The sequence below is a fragment of the Manis pentadactyla genome, chromosome 4 (assembly GCF_030020395.1).
Source record: "Manis pentadactyla isolate mManPen7 chromosome 4, mManPen7.hap1, whole genome shotgun sequence".
NCBI classification, from domain to species: domain Eukaryota; kingdom Metazoa; phylum Chordata; class Mammalia; order Pholidota; family Manidae; genus Manis; species Manis pentadactyla.
This window is the reverse complement of record NC_080022.1, coordinates 170986049-171000620: the sequence shown is the minus strand read 5'-3', so window position 1 is coordinate 171000620 and position 14572 is coordinate 170986049. Positions and strand designations below refer to the sequence as shown.

General features: G+C 49.0%; 2 protein-coding genes across 3 annotated transcripts; both read right to left on the bottom strand.

Annotated features, from left to right (window-relative positions):
• Nucleotides 1-7: 7 nt before the first annotated feature.
• VPS25 (vacuolar protein sorting 25 homolog) lies at nucleotides 8-4510 on the bottom strand. The gene is made up of 6 exons (XM_036883257.2): nucleotides 4359-4510; nucleotides 3995-4140; nucleotides 3236-3289; nucleotides 2789-2877; nucleotides 1945-2020; nucleotides 8-625 (listed from the first exon to the last, which is right to left on the bottom strand). Exons 1-6 carry the CDS (start codon nucleotides 4487-4489, stop codon nucleotides 513-515), a joined length of 609 nt encoding a protein of 202 aa, XP_036739152.1. The 5' UTR covers nucleotides 4490-4510; the 3' UTR covers nucleotides 8-512.
• A 3683-nt stretch (nucleotides 4511-8193) lies between these two features.
• On the bottom strand, nucleotides 8194-10562 carry RAMP2 (receptor activity modifying protein 2). 2 transcript variants are annotated; one of them, XM_057501518.1, is made up of 4 exons: nucleotides 10229-10562; nucleotides 9317-9382; nucleotides 8768-8879; nucleotides 8194-8636 (listed from the first exon to the last, which is right to left on the bottom strand). In XM_057501518.1, the coding sequence occupies exons 1-4, from the start codon at nucleotides 10545-10547 to the stop codon at nucleotides 8381-8383; spliced, it is 753 nt and encodes a 250-aa protein (XP_057357501.1). In that variant the 5' UTR covers nucleotides 10548-10562; the 3' UTR covers nucleotides 8194-8380. The 2 variants fall into 2 exon arrangements, with proteins under 2 accessions (XP_057357501.1, XP_036739153.1); XM_036883258.2 differs by lacking the exon at nucleotides 10229-10562 and adding an exon at nucleotides 9880-10059.
• Nucleotides 10563-14572: the final 4010 nt, after the last annotated feature.

Genomic DNA, 14572 nt, shown 5'->3' with positions numbered 1-14572 from the left:
GCAGACAGCGGATTTGAGTTTTTTAATATCATAAATCAGTGTCCAGCCCGGCCTCACTGCCAGGGCCCTTCCTGGGCCTCCTATCTTCATATTGACTGGAAGGCTGCCTGCAGCCAGGGTTTCTCCCCTCCCCTGGGAAGAATCCAGCACCAGCCTGGAGGGGAGGCAACAGCAGCTAGGGGGTTGGAGGGGGAAGAGACAGAAGCTTGTGCAGGTGCATGTATGTACTTCTGTGTGTGAACACATGTGAAGTGTTAGGTTTACTGACCCTGGCTCAGGGGCAATCTAGGACAGAAGAGGTAGGGCAAGGAGAAGCACATATTTTCTCCCTGGCACCTCGGCCTTGCCCTATCCCAGGGACAGACACATGGGGTGAATGGGAAACCCACCCCCGGACTAGAGCCCTTTTGAGTCTGGTAGTCACAGATCCAGCCTGTGGAGACACTGAGTCTGTCTCCTTTTGAAAGCCCTGGAAGGGTGGGAGGTAATATGTAAAGAGAAGCAAGTCTCTGCTAGAAGAACTTGACACCTCGGCCATCGCTGACAGTGATGATCTCGGCCTTGTGTTCCTGCTGGAGGGCCTGCAGAGCCCGCAGTAGGGTTGCCTCATCCAGCCCATGGAACTCTGGACAGGAAGAGATGGGTAGTCAGGGACACTCAGCTCTTCGGGGCTCAACGCCTCTGAGGAAAGCAGTCTAGCCGGAAGCTGAAACCTTGCAAAGCTAGGTTATAAGTGGGCCGCATGTACTGCTGCAGCTACTAACCACCCTTCCTGGGTATTCCTTAGGAGTAAGGGGTGGAAGAAAGCCTGAGTCAGCATGAAATGAGAGTTCATGCCTACCTCCCCCCTTCCTGGTTCTTCTGTCAGATTCAACCCCCACAAAACCCCCGTTATTAGATGTACAAGAGTGGCACCATTCACTTGTGGGCCACAAAGTGGGGACCTTGACAAGCCAAGGATGGTCAAGGCCCTGGTCACTGGACATTGACCCTGGCTGCACATGTTCCCATGAAGAGGACCTATCTGAACACAAAGAAGTATAGCCATACCTCTGTTAAGGTCCAGCGAGTATCTGGACATAGGCAAGACACTGCTGGGAGATGTGAGATGCAGAGGGCAAGCCCCAACAGGCTTGCACATCTCACCCCCTGCAGGGGCCTAGCTCTTGAGTCAGGGAGCTTGACTTTCTGAGGAAGCCTCCAGCTTTGCCCAGCCTGAGTGGTGGGCTGGGCATGGCTACAGCACTGAAGTCATGGGGTAACGGTGGGAGTAGCAAGCAGAGGCCTGCAGGGCAGGGGAAAACAGCCAAGAGCTGTAAACTCCACTGCGGCAGCCAGAACCTGGAAAGGGGGAGGCACCCCTTTTTCCTCAGCTAAGATTAGAACTTTTGGTGATCCTGGAGATTAGAATATGAAGTCAGAGATTAAAAAGCTAAGGGTGTATTCACACACGCAAAAGTCAAACAGTATACAAATCCTTGCTTGGCCAGAAACCAAAGTATTTAAAAGGCCTGGTGAGGGGATGGGGGTGTTAGCCCAATCCCGTCAGCCGACACCCACAAATCTTGAGCCCTCTATAAGTATAAGGGGTGAAAGAAAGCCCAAGTCAGCAAGGAATGAGATTTCCAGCTTAATCTCTTGCTCTGGTTCTTCATTCAGCATCTATACCAATAATTAATTTTTTCATGGGTCACAGATGCCCTTGAAAATCTTATATGGACTCTCTCCCTAGAAAAATGCACATACATCCTCACAAAAAAATCTGGGGGTTTTCTGCATGTGAATTCAGGTGGTTTATAGAAACCTTGGACATGGATTAAGGAGTCTTGTGTTACATAGTACTTGGACTTCAGAGGTAAAGAAATGGAAAGTCTGAATGTACATTAAACAGGCACTGGAGAGAGAATTCAGATGACAAAGCTGGAATGAAAGGAAAAGCATTACCCTCATTCTCTGTGTCTTCCCCATTGGTCAGTTCATACAGGGTGAACACGGAGTTGTTCTGGCCACTCCTGGAAACCTACGACACATTAAACAGGTATTAAATAAGGACCGGGAATCTCCTGAGAGAAGGTAAACTCATCAGCAACATCTTTCTGACCCAGGAACGTTGCCTATTCCTAAACCAAGACTCACTGTCACCTTGGCAGAGGAATGGCCTAAAAACCCACAAACCCTACAGGTGCTATATTTGTATGTGTACACACACATTCAGAACCACTAAACCACAGGCCTTCACATGTTTGAGCAGTGACCTCTCATTCTGTTTTTCTGTTTGGGAATAGGTGGGGTGTGTTTTGTTATATTTGGGTTGTTGATGCTTCTTCCCCCTCCTCTCTCACTTGGGAATGTTTAGGGCTGCTGGTGGGTGGGAATCTGGGGGGAAAGAGTCTGTCTTCACACCCACACTGGTTCAGAAGGTCTCATTCATATTGTGGATAGCCCCATAAGGGTGCGGTGAGGAAGGGGCCCCAAGTTTTTTTCTCCTTCTTTTCCCCATTTATCTTCTGTGGGCAGAGGCTCGGGCCATCAACAGTACTCATGGTTCCTAGTACCGCATTCTCCAAACATAGCCTCACATAGCCTCGAGCCTCCTACAGGCAAAGGAAGGGAAGTTCTGTGCAGCCAGGGAAACTGAGTTACCGAAAGAGGCTTGCCTGGAAGACCTATGCTTCCTCTTTCTGCCCCTTCCCACTTTGTTCAGTCCCGAATATGGGAACACCAGGTATCTGCTGAGCACAGACATAATTCTCCTTTGCCATGGGTCACTGCGGCAGAATAGTCTCACCCACTGATAGATGAGTTTCCCCCATTCTTCTGGCCTCCGCCACATGACCAGGAAGCTAGACTTGTTCTTATCCAACCACTCAAGGTTCCCTGCAAAATAGATACTTATGAAAGCATTTTGCTCTAGGAAGGGACAAAGAGGCAAAACCCAAGGAGGAATAGAGTAGAAGAGACTCAGCTTTCAAAAAGAGAAATTCAAGATTTGCTTTACTATCTGAAGGCACCCATTCTCCTCTACCTCCCTTCAGGTATTAGGGCACAGAAAGAGAGACCTCAATTTTGTATACTAATGAAGGAAAAGGACCCAGCAAATTGGGCTGTCTACTGTACAAAACACTCTGGGCTGCAAGCCAGGGGCAGAAAACAGTTGTTAAAAGACTTGTGTTAATCTGCCCCCAGGAAAACCCAACTAAGAGGAAAAATAAGGAATCTGGGGAACCAAACCCACCTTTCTTCTTCAGTTCCTCTAATACAACCTGTATTGATTCCACAGGGAGCTTCCCTGGCTTAAGGTTAAGGAATGGTATTTATGGAACGACCTGAATGAAATAAAAATTCTCAGAGCCTCATGCTGAGAACCACCTGCCCCCTTCCTCTTCCTCCCACACAAATATATGTTCAATTTGCCAGAGGAATACAAATTGGCATTTCCTGGATATTGGGGGGCAGGAAGGTAAAGAGAAACTAGTCCAATTAACAGGAAGTTTTAGAAAATGAAAGGTACTACTATTTCTCACTCCATCTTCTCTCCTTCCTCCTTCCATCTTTTCTTCTCAGATATTTTGGATATGAATCGGACAACAAAAACAAATGACCCTTATTTCCTGGGAGGAGGAGAGTAGGTGGAGGAAATTACTAAAGGTAGTTTCAGAGTTTGAGCTTCACACAGAAGAGGACAGGAGATTTTTCAAAGTCAAAACAGCTCAGGTTGGAAAGCTTGAGGCTTGGCTTTGGGGCAGAGATTCTCAGACCCGCCTGACACCTGATACTCATCACTGCGTAAGACAAAAGGGCTTGGTGCTGCATTTGGGTTTGGGGTTGGGAGTAAACCAGACGTCGGCTACACATACTGGCTCTTTCCCAAGTCCAGTCTCGGTGGGAACTTGCCTATGGTGGGTGAAGCGCCGGAAGGGGTGTGAAGTCTGGGCATGTGGGAAATTGCGGAAGTGCATGTGTGTGGGCTGTGGAGGAGCCTAAGGAAGGATACGCTGTAGCTTCACGTTGTTGAAGAGCGGGCTCTCTTGAGCTTCCATCACCGTCATGCTGGACTGTTTGTGCAGGCGGCAGAAGGACAGGACCAGCGAGCACCAGGCAGCCAGCTGCTTCTGCCGAGTGTCCACGTTCGGCTGTAACCTGCCGGGTGAAGGGGGGTGGGGCGCATAATTAAAGCACGTAAGACAGCGAGAAGAGCACTTGCCGGAGGCGCGTTTGGGGGACAAAGTGAGAGACTGAGGGTGGGGGCAACCGGGTCCGTTCTCCCCCTCCCCACCTGAAGAAGCATCAGGGCTGAGAGCGAGGACCCGGAGAGGGTAAGGGAAGCACAGCGGGGCTTTTCGGGGTCTAAGCCTCACGTAAAGAAGGGCGGGAAGCGATACTGCCACGGCCACTCGAAACTCATCGCCATCGTAGTAGCCCAGGAAACCCGGAACCTTCCAGCGAAGGACTTCCGGGCTCCGCTTCCGCACGTCCGAGCAGAAAGCATAGCAGAAACGTTCCGTTACGGGTCTCCAGAGCTGGGAGGCCCAACCGGAGGCCATGTTCCCTACCAGATAGTCCCTTGCCATTATGCTAAAGCCCCTTACCGTTTTGAACAGAAAGGACCCTGAGAAGTCTTCTGATTCAACCCCAGAGAAAGGCAGTGATTTCCTCAAAGCAACACATTTTGCAGTAGAACAGAAAGCAGAACACAGGTCTCCAAACCCCAGCGTAGGCTTGTTTCTTCTGTTAGGCTTCTTTTAATATTAACAGTTGTGTCAATTACCACTTAATTTAAACGTGCCACAGTTCCCCTATCTCCTCAATTCCTATGTCCTTTGACCCCACCATTCCTCAGTGTAAGTCCGGGGAAAGGAAATCCAGGGGCAAAATACCTCTAAAAACCAAAATCAGTCAAAGGGAGAAATAAAGTTTAAAACTCATTTATTTACAAACTGCAGTCCAGGGCCGTCTCTCTCCTGCTCAGGCAGAAGCAAGCAAGGAAGCACCTCCCCTTAACCTCCCAGGTTCAGAGAAGCCCTCGGTTGCCCAGGATAGAGATGAACTTCTCTCCAGCACCCCTGAGGATATGCAAATGAATTAAAGCCAGGCGAGATATTCTGGAAATATTACAATTTTACCCACATTCAGTTTCCTGCAGCACCCGTGGGAGCACATTTTGTAGCTTTTATAGCTTCCATGATTCAAACCTGCCATCTTTGACCACAGTCATCTCTCTCTTACCTCTTCCAGATCCCTACGTTCCTAGTCTCAAGTCCCCAGGTCTTCTCTGCTTCCTTATCCAGTCTACACTACTCAGTTCTGCTCTTTGCCTGTGTATGTGCTGGTCAGCTCCCTTCTCCCATCCTCTTTTTTTTTTTCAGTCCTGGTGAGTGGGGGAGGAGATATTACTGGAAAAAAAATCACAGAACATGTTGGCTAAGCTTTAGATTTCCTGACTAACCCTTACTGCTGGACTCTCAGTGCACCCAGCACTGTCTTTTACTGACTCTGTGTCACCTCTCTTAGGATAAATCTTCCATCTTTTCCACTCGTCAAGCCATTCCACCTGTCCCCATCTCCCTCCTCTCTGCAGAATGCTCTTCCTTTCTATTTTATGAGACTGAGGCAATGCATGTGAACCTCTTAATCTTTTCCTCTTTGTCTGTCATACTTGATTCATGCCTCAAAACTTCCTCTCCATTTTTCACTCCTTCCTTTTGGACTCAAAGGAAGAAGCATCATTATTCCTTTACAAGGCCAACCATTTCAAATATCTTCGTGCTTCTCCTTTCCAACTTCCTCCAGGTCTTACCATGTTCCTTTTTTCCCTTTCCCTGGCTTCTCTCCCCTAGTTCACAAACATGCTCAAGTCATCCCTACTTGAAAATATGTACTGTTTCCTTGACTGTGCCTCCCTCTCAACATAGCTGATCTCTAACCTTCCTCCACCAAGTCCATCCTTCATTGTGCACAGTTCTGAGTCCACTGAACTACCCAATAAATATTTTTGATTGAGTGGATATGTCCTTTCAAAGGCCAGCACCTCTTTTGCTTTCATGGCAGTGCTTCATTCTTGTTCTGCTACTGTCTCTCTGATTTTTCCCTTTGTCTCCCCTCCCCCTTATTCTTTAAATATGGGTGTTCCTAACCTCAGCTTTCTTTTCGGTACACTTTCATTCTTAGAGCTCTCATCCCTTTCACAGGTTCACAAGGCATTTCTGTGCAGAAGACTCCTAAACCTATATTTCCAGCTCCAACGTCTTTCCACCAGCACTCCCATTTCTAATTCTGTGGAACATAACAGCTTGTTCCATGTTACCTTACATTCTACATCCCTTTTTTTCATGCTAGCTCCTCCTCCTAATGGCCATTTTCTATTGTTACTTCCATCATTGTCCTAGTAACTCAAGTTCAAAGCCTGAGTCAGTTCTAACCTCTTCTCTCCTTCCCTTTCTTCATATCCAAAGTCCTGCTTGTTCCCTCCCGTTTTTAATCATCTCTCCTACTTAATTACTTTCCATTTCCCCATTCACCACTCCTTTGGTCCATGTTCTCATTTTCTCAGGTCAGGATTATTGCAATAATTTCCTAACTCACCTCCCTTTCTATTCTACTCTAGGGGAACCCACTCCATCTAAGGCCTAGTCATGTGTCAACTCCACAATCACCATCCTCTGACCTCATTTCCTGTGATCACACCTCAGATAGATGTGACCCCTTCTTCCTTTCACTCAGATAACATTTGTTTTGTACCCCTTCATAATTCTCACCACACTGCATTGTTTTTATTTGTGTACATCAGCTCCCCTAATAGATGGAAGCAATTGAGAGCAGAAACCAAGCTTTATTTATCTTTCCAACACAATATACCATATACAGTGTCTTATACCAGCATGATGTTGCTGTATATTAGTAAAATGCATGAAGGCAAATATGGGCCAAGAATAAGATAGATATATTCTTGGGGAAGATAGATGTATTCATGGAAACAGAAAAAATATTTATCTCAGGTGAAAAATCAAAATATCCTACAGGTATGTACTTAGAGAGATAGATGTGTGTCCTGAGAGACAGGAATAGTTTGTCTCAGACAATGAATAAACATGTTCCAGGAAGCAAACAGGTATACATCTACGGAATAGATAGATACATCCCAGGAAATGGATATGCATTTATGCAGGGAGGAAGATATTTCAACAAGGATGGAAGGAAAACCTCTGAACAAGCTTCAGGTGCCACAGGGAATAAACAGGTTTCTTTATGTAGAACAAAGTTCTTCTCTAGTATTTTAGTACATAGTTCTTCTCTGTATGAGGACCTGGCAGGATTGTCCCAGGGAGAACTGGAGATGAAGTTCTCCTGGTAAGAACTGGGCCTCACTGTCCAGGGAACACATAGGAGTGTCCATATACAATAATGGTGAGTTGCAGAGGCTCAGTGTGTCCCTAGAAAGTGGCAAGGTGTCTTAAGGGAGTATCGGTACGACTCAGAAAGCTAACAGAAGGGTCCAGCTAAGAACTAGTGCTTGCTATGGAAATGACAGTTATTTGATCCCAGGTCCAGTCTCCTCAGCTTTGAGCTTTTTCCAGATTATGTACATCTTCTGGTTGTTGGCTTTAGTGGACACCAGAGGGCAGTGTGCTGTCAGACTGTAAGCCACACCCCCAGGGTCCAGGACAATGTAGGACACGGGCCAGGGACATGGAAGGGGGAGTCCTGTGGTGAACCTAGTAGAAGAAGTCCTTGCAGCCTTTGCCCTCAGTTCTGAAGTTCTTAGGGATGGACTCCTGTTGGTCAGATCATGGTTCCTATTGTCAGGCCCTAGGAGTAAACTGAGGCATGAAAAGGGGAAAATTCAGGGCTCCTGGGCGGTCCCTCTTCCTTCTTGTGGGAGTCACAGCAGAGATTTCTCCCTTACCCCTCCCCCCTCACCTCCCCAGCTGTTGTCCAGACCGGAAGGGAGTCTCTTCCTGCTTGTTTCCTAGAGTTAGCTGGGTTTGGATAGGGGCCGGAAAGGCCCTGCCTTGGGAGGAAGGAGTGTAGGGGTGTGGCCTTCAGGTTTGAGGTGGGGGGTTAGTGGGGTTCACTTACCTAAGTGAACAAAACAGTGAGGCTATCCAGATTCTTTCAGCTCTGCTGTCCAGAGCTGAGGGTCTGTGGGAATGGCAGAGACTCTGGGAAGGACACAGGCCCCATTGTGACGGGGGAGATGGTACCAAAAATAATTTTATTTGGAATATTCCAGACTTGTGCCATGGCCCCACCAGGCTTCCCTTTCCATCAGTCCAGGGATCTGTGGTAGGCAAGTGAGAAGAGGAGACAGGAAGGGGAGGAGAGAGACCTGGTGGTGGAGGAGGAAAGGAGTAAAAGACTGCCAAGAGAAGCTCATGCCACCCTAGGCCTGGGCTTCATTGTCTTTACTCCTCCACACCACAAGGGTGACAAGGAAGGGGATAAGGCAGATGGGGGCTATGATCATGGCCAAGAGCACATCCTCTGGGGGGTCTGAGAAGGTGGGTTGCACCAGGGAGCAGTTGGCAAAGTGGATCTGGTGAGTCTCAAAGATGATCCGTTCTGCCCAGGGATTGGGGAATCCCAGATGAAACATTTCTGCCTTCTGCTCCAAGCAATTCTGAAGGTTGCTATAAGGCCTGGGGGCAGGAGAGGACTAGAGTGAGGAAGGGGTTGGGCCCAGAGAGAGAGTGCCCCACACTCACTCAAGGTCCACCCACAAGGAGCAGGCCCCACCTCTGGCCCCACCACCCTCCAGCACGGCCCCTACCTGCTAATCATGGCCCAGTCGCACCAATCCTTTTTGATAGAGTCCATTTTAATCTTATATTCTTCCCAGCAAAAATTGACATTTGCCTCATAGTTCTTCTCCACCGTTTTCCCTGTGGGCACAGACGCTGCGCATTGACCACACCCGACCCCTCTCCAAGCCCTTTGGCCCCGGTAGGAACACTGTTCCTGTCTTCAAACATGGTAGCTGCCAGGAGAGCCTCAGAAAGTTTCCCAATGAAGATACTCCTAACTGATGAGAGTTCTAGATCAGAAAAATGTTAATGCCTTCCACGTGCACAACACTTCCCAGCCTGACATGAGCTTCCACATACACTTTTTCTGGGATCTTGTAAACCACCTGTGGGGTGGTCCAGCTCAAACAGCGCTGGGTGGGGGCTTTGTGGGATGAGAGGAAGACAGACCACAAGAAGTCCCAAAGGAGAACAGAGGAGATCAGCAGGATGTCAGTAGTGAGAAACGGACCCTTCTCTACAGCCCTGGCTCTCCTCCTTGCCCTAGTACCCTTCCACAGCCTCAGGGTACTCACCTTCGGACTCCATGCTACCTGGGGTGGGAAGAAGCTGAGCCAGGGACTCCTGGGACTTCAGAACAGCTGCGGGCAGAAATGGGAGAGGCAGATGGGATGGCAGGGGTCCGGGCAGTGAAGTCTGGAGGGGTTGTGTGGGTGGAAGCTGAGGCCCGTGGAAATCAGGGCTACTTTTAGAAGAGGAAGAGGAATAATCCAGGCCCCACAGAGTGCCCCAGTGCCCAGAAGATAGATATATCCTTGGGGAAGATTGATGTATTCATGGAAACAGAACAGATTCTGCTAAATTCAAGCAACGTCCCACTCACATCCGGACCCTCAAATCCCGTGCCTCCTCGCTGGCCCCAGACCCCTCCAGACCACTCCGCGGGGCCCCAGCACCCCAGTTTTCCCCAAGTGGGAAGCAGCCCGAGCTGTGACCTCACTGAGATGGGGCCAGGGACTGTCCGGAGGAGAGCACTGTCCGCCCCCGCACCCGGGGGCCCATTCGGGCCTCGCCGTCCAGCCCCTCTAGCCTCCAGAGCCTCCCGCGACTCCCGCCCGGGACCCGGCGCTGCGCTCACCGCCCAGCAGGAGGAGGAGGCGGAGCGCCGCTGGTCGCCCCGCGCGGATTGCAGGGAGCCACGGGCTGCCGCCGGCGCGCTCTGCCCGGAGCGAGGCCATCGCGCGGCCAGCAGGCGGGGAGGAGCGGCGGCGCTGAGCCGGCCCGGGCGGGGGCGCCTATATCCCCAGCCCCAGCCGCAGGAAGCCGCGCCGTTTCCTCGCAGGGGCTGGGACGGCTGCGGCCACGTGGGGGGCGGGGGCGACGCCCGGGGCTGGCGCGCTGGAGGGGGAGTCGCTGCCCCACCCGGCCCTGGCGCCCGCCGCTGCCTCCGCCTGGTCGGCGTTGGCGCACCCTTCCTTCTAGCTCACCCTGCGGGGCTGGACAGCTCCCCTCGTAACCCCAGCACGGGGTTCCATTTCCTGGGCTCGGCCGCGTGGCGCCCAGGACTCGCCCGGGGCTCCAAGCATCCTCTCCCTGGTTTCTAGTCGCCCTTTCTCTTTCGCGGCGGGGTAGTGGGGAAGGGGTGGATAGGAGCTGCTCTCGGGGACCTGGAGAAGAGGGAGGGTCTGGGAGCGCAGAGGGCCTCTCTACGCCGCAGGATCTAAGGGGTTTGGCGCTGTCCTGGGCGGTGGGGGAAGGGGCGCCAGGAGCTGGGCTCAAGAGTTCCCTTTCCCAGGGAACACCCATTGATGTCAGCCGCTGGCCAAAACGGGGAGGAGAGGGAACTGGCCCTCCGGAGTCGGAAGAAAGCCTGGGATTAAGGGTAGAGGGGAAATCAAAGTCTAAGTACCTTCCCTTTGAGGCACGTCCTAGAGCCTAGACCCACAAACCCTGTTGAGAGGAGGGGCAAAAATAAGACTATGCAGTTCCCAGGAAGAAGGTGGCCACAACTCTTCAGGACCGATGTCGTGAGAAGGGATGGGTTTTTAGAACCTACAATGTGTGCATTCATGAGGTGGGTACTTTATTATCCCGTTTTTACAGAGCAAGAAGTTGAAACTCTGGAGAAGGAGCTCAGAACTTCAGTTCATAAAGTCTTGAGTTCTGCTTCTATCTTCCCACTATATATATATATATAGTGTGGAATGACTTAAGTTACCTTCATGAATTCTGTTTCCTCCCATGTGAAATAAGGACATTACCCTCCTCATTAAACTGTAGTGAGGATGACATACGTTAAAGGACATTGCCGTCACTCAGCAGATACTAGTCTCCTTTTCTCCTTTCCTAAGGACTAGTCTAAGGTCACACTGCTGGGAAACAGCAAGGCTGAGCCTGGGGCCACAGGGGCCATGACTTCTGCCACACTGCAGCTGTCTCTGAGTCCTGCCTGAGCCAGAGCTTCATTAGCCTGAAGCAGACAAGCAGCCCAGGAGCTGGTTTGGCCGTGACATTCAACTCCAGACACAGCTGTCAGCACTGAACTTCCCTTCCTAAATTATTCCCAGACACTGACCCTCGGACTCAGCTGCTGTCCCAGTTTATTGATTTCTGCCCCACAAATTATCTTCCATGATCTCTCTTCAAATCATCATCTCCGGGGCTTAGACTCTTGAATCATGGCCACTGATAACCTTGTCCTCCTCCATAGCTAGGGTCAAGAGGTTGCATTAACAAAGCATCCAGAGGGAGAAAGCATCCCTGCCCACTTGGCATGAGTCCCCAAACCCTTCTGGTGAGAGTCACCTTTTGCAGAAAAGAGCCAGGCAGCCTCAGAGCTACTTCAGTCCAGGGACCAAATCCAAACCTTCCCTCCCACCAGTGATTGCCCTTCAAAAAGGAAACAGGGTCAAGAGACATATCTGGGTGATAAGATTGGAGGAGGAAGAGAGTGGCAGAAAGCAAAATGAACCATTTCCACTGGGCTGAGGCCAGAAGCACCTGAATCCACTGTGAGTCAGGACTGGGGATGGGGTCAAGATTACAGCTGACAAAAGAAAATGTTTGACTTTAAATAGGTCAGTATGGTATTATTGATAAAAACAAACATTGGTTAGGATTCTGAAGGCAGATCCTGCCTCTGATTTGCTGTGTGACCTTGGGCAGATCATTTCATATCTCTGGAGCTCAACAGTTTCATGTATAAAATGACCTTAGAATCAAAGGGAAAATATAGATGACCTGGGAAAAGTGTTATTTTTAGCCTAGAAGTAGGGTTAAGTTTGCATCCTGATGTGGAGACCTCCAAAGGAGAGCTTGTAGTCATTCCTAAACTTGGGAGTCCAAATCTTCCCTTGGAGAATCTGGGAATTTTCTCTCCCCCTCATTTTCCTTTTCCCACTTTTCCTTACCAGTTGAATGTTTGGCTAGTTCATTGACCCCCATAGAGTTATCCTGGTAACTGGAAATCAGCTATGGTTGTTGTCCTTCGGGGCTGAACGAGGTCTAAAGACCTCACTTTACTCTTCCAAGTTTCCAGAGAAAATAGTCCCTTGTTCTGTAGCAAGAGGACAGAGAAGGTCTTCATTAGGGACACAGAGCCTGGTTCTTTCATGGGAAGTTCCATTTTCTACCCATGGGGGCCCTTACCTTCCCTTTCTAAACCTACTTCTGCCTTAAAATATATAATTTTTTTCTATAAAAATATACTTTTTAATTCCAAATATATACTTATTGCAAAATTTTAAGCACAGAAAGCTTTATGCCCCATTTCCTTTCTCACCACCCTACTTATTTGGACTAAAAAAAAAGCATAAATGGGATTTAATACCCCTGCTGTTTAGTGACTTAATAGTATGTCTCAGGTATCTTTCCATAATACCATATATAGATATGGCTCTTTCCTTTTAACTGTAGTATAGTATTGTCTTTCATCTTTTTTTTCTTCTATCCAGTGGAGTCTGGTTTTTAAGTTCCCTACACACTCCCTTATTCTACTCCAACCCCTAGTCCTTGGGGAGAGTGGAATATGGTTTGGGCCCAGGTGAACTTTCTGGCCCAAACCTAGATTGACTTCAAATCCAGAACAACATAGGGGGAAATAAGAAGCACTGAAGGCCTCCTACGTGGTGAAATTACATGCAGAGCATCCTAGAATTAGAATCCATGCAGTGTGGAGACAGTCACACATGCTGGCCTTGTCTCCAGCTGTCTGTAAAATAAAAAGCACAGCACAGGGGAAGACATGGGAGAGAGTCAGGGTCAGAAAAACAAGTCCTGCCTGGGAGGGGCTGATCCTTCCAAGCTGGTGAGAGGAGACAGACTTCTTTAGAGGGCAAGGAGGCAGCAGGGAGAACCAGAAGTGCCGCATCCAGAGAGCCAGCTAAGGGAGGCAAGACCAAGGGGTAGGAACATAACTACTCCATCTCTCGCCAGTCTCCTCATCTCCAGAATGATGGCGTATTTAGTATGAGGAGCTTGACCGCCTCTCAGAAGGAAGAATGGTTGTTAGAGAAAACTTTGACTCCCAATTTGATAAAAAACACCACCCCCACCAACAGAGAAACTGGTCAAGTCATATCCCTCATCAACTTAATAGTAGCTATCATTTATTGAAACAGTATATAGTGTGTTTTCTGACATGTGTGCTGAGTGCTTTGCAAGTGTTTCTTAAAACCTTTCCACCTTACCATCAGAATTATCTTGTCCATGGGTGAAATGGGGAAGCATGAGTGATTTGCCAAAGGTACTAGAGTTAATTGGCAGAGTCCGGTTTTGAACCCAGAACTGCTTGATGCTAAGCTTCATGTCTTAACCATTATGATTTGTTACCTCCATCTCACTCTAAATTAGAATATTAATTCCCTACTGGGTCTGGAAAGGAGGGGAGAAGAATAGAGAGTTTCTTCTAGGACTAGAATGACCCCTCCAGAAATAAGATCCTGCTTCACCCAACTATGTGCACACAGTGTCTCCCCACTTCCCTGACCCAGGCTGGACCATGACATCGCATAGTAGAGGCTGTTTTTCTAAAAAGAACCTAGGCCAGCTTTACAAGAACGATGTTCAGACAGCATGACTGAAGAGGACCGTGGCCAAGTGACCACAGCACACAGCCAGCACACAGTGCTGAGAACACTGCTGGTCCCTCGGCACCTGGGACTGACTCACGATTGCTGTCAGGACCCAATGCCAGATGCGAGGATTGCTTCCACCCTTCCACCATTCCTGAGGACTGTCCTTTGAAACCACCCCAGAGCCCTTCTGTCCCCTCCCAGGGTCCCTGGAGACTGGATGTTGTATAACAGAGAATGCCCTGAGGGTGCTAGGCAATATGCTCAGCACTTCATACAAACTGTTTCATTTAAAACTCACAAAACCCTATTAAATTAGGTACCATAGTAACCCACTTTACAGATGAGGAAGCTGAGGATCAGAAATGTTCAGTAAATTGTCCAAGATCATGTAACTAATACAGATACTCAGGTCTTCCTGATGCTGAAGCTGAGCACTTAACCCCTGCTCCACAATACCTGATGGTAGTCAGCCGGCTAGACAGAATGAAATAGGAAAGGGCAACCAAACAGGGCTCCTCTTAGCACAGGGGCCTTCCCCAATCAGGACGACCCCTCCCTTGACTATGCTTGCTTCACCTAGAGACAGGTTCTTTTCACATCGTTTCCCCAAGACCTTAATGCAGTAGATGGACAATGAAAAAACACCATGATGTTATGAAATAAATCATTTTCTAGGTCATAGCAAGATCCAACATATGTTAAGAAAATGTGATACTCGTGTGTTTAACCTGTGTGGTATCTGTAATGTGGGCTTAA

What these genes read in the sequence shown, in the direction of transcription:
- VPS25 (XM_036883257.2), bottom strand. Translation starts at nt 4,489, where the DNA reads ATGCTTTCTGCTCGGACGTGCGGAAGCGGAGCCCGGAAGTCCTTCGCT. An exon ending in CAACAACGTGAAGCTACAGC is followed by an intron (nt 3,290 to 3,994) that starts GTATCCTTCCTT and finishes ACCTTAAGCCAG; the next exon opens with GGAAGCTCCCTGTGGAATCA. An exon ending in GGAAGACACAGAGAATGAGG is followed by an intron (nt 626 to 1,944) that starts GTAATGCTTTTC and finishes CTTCCTGTCCAG; the next exon opens with AGTTCCATGGGCTGGATGAG.
- RAMP2 (XM_057501518.1), bottom strand. Translation starts at nt 10,547, where the DNA reads ATGGGTGTTCCCTGGGAAAGGGAACTCTTGAGCCCAGCTCCTGGCGCC. An exon ending in GAGCTGTCCAGCCCCGCAGG is followed by an intron (nt 9,383 to 10,228) that starts GTGAGCTAGAAG and finishes TTCTGCCCGCAG; the next exon opens with CTGTTCTGAAGTCCCAGGAG. An exon ending in GACTGGGCCATGATTAGCAG is followed by an intron (nt 8,637 to 8,767) that starts GTAGGGGCCGTG and finishes TCCTGCCCCCAG; the next exon opens with GCCTTATAGCAACCTTCAGA.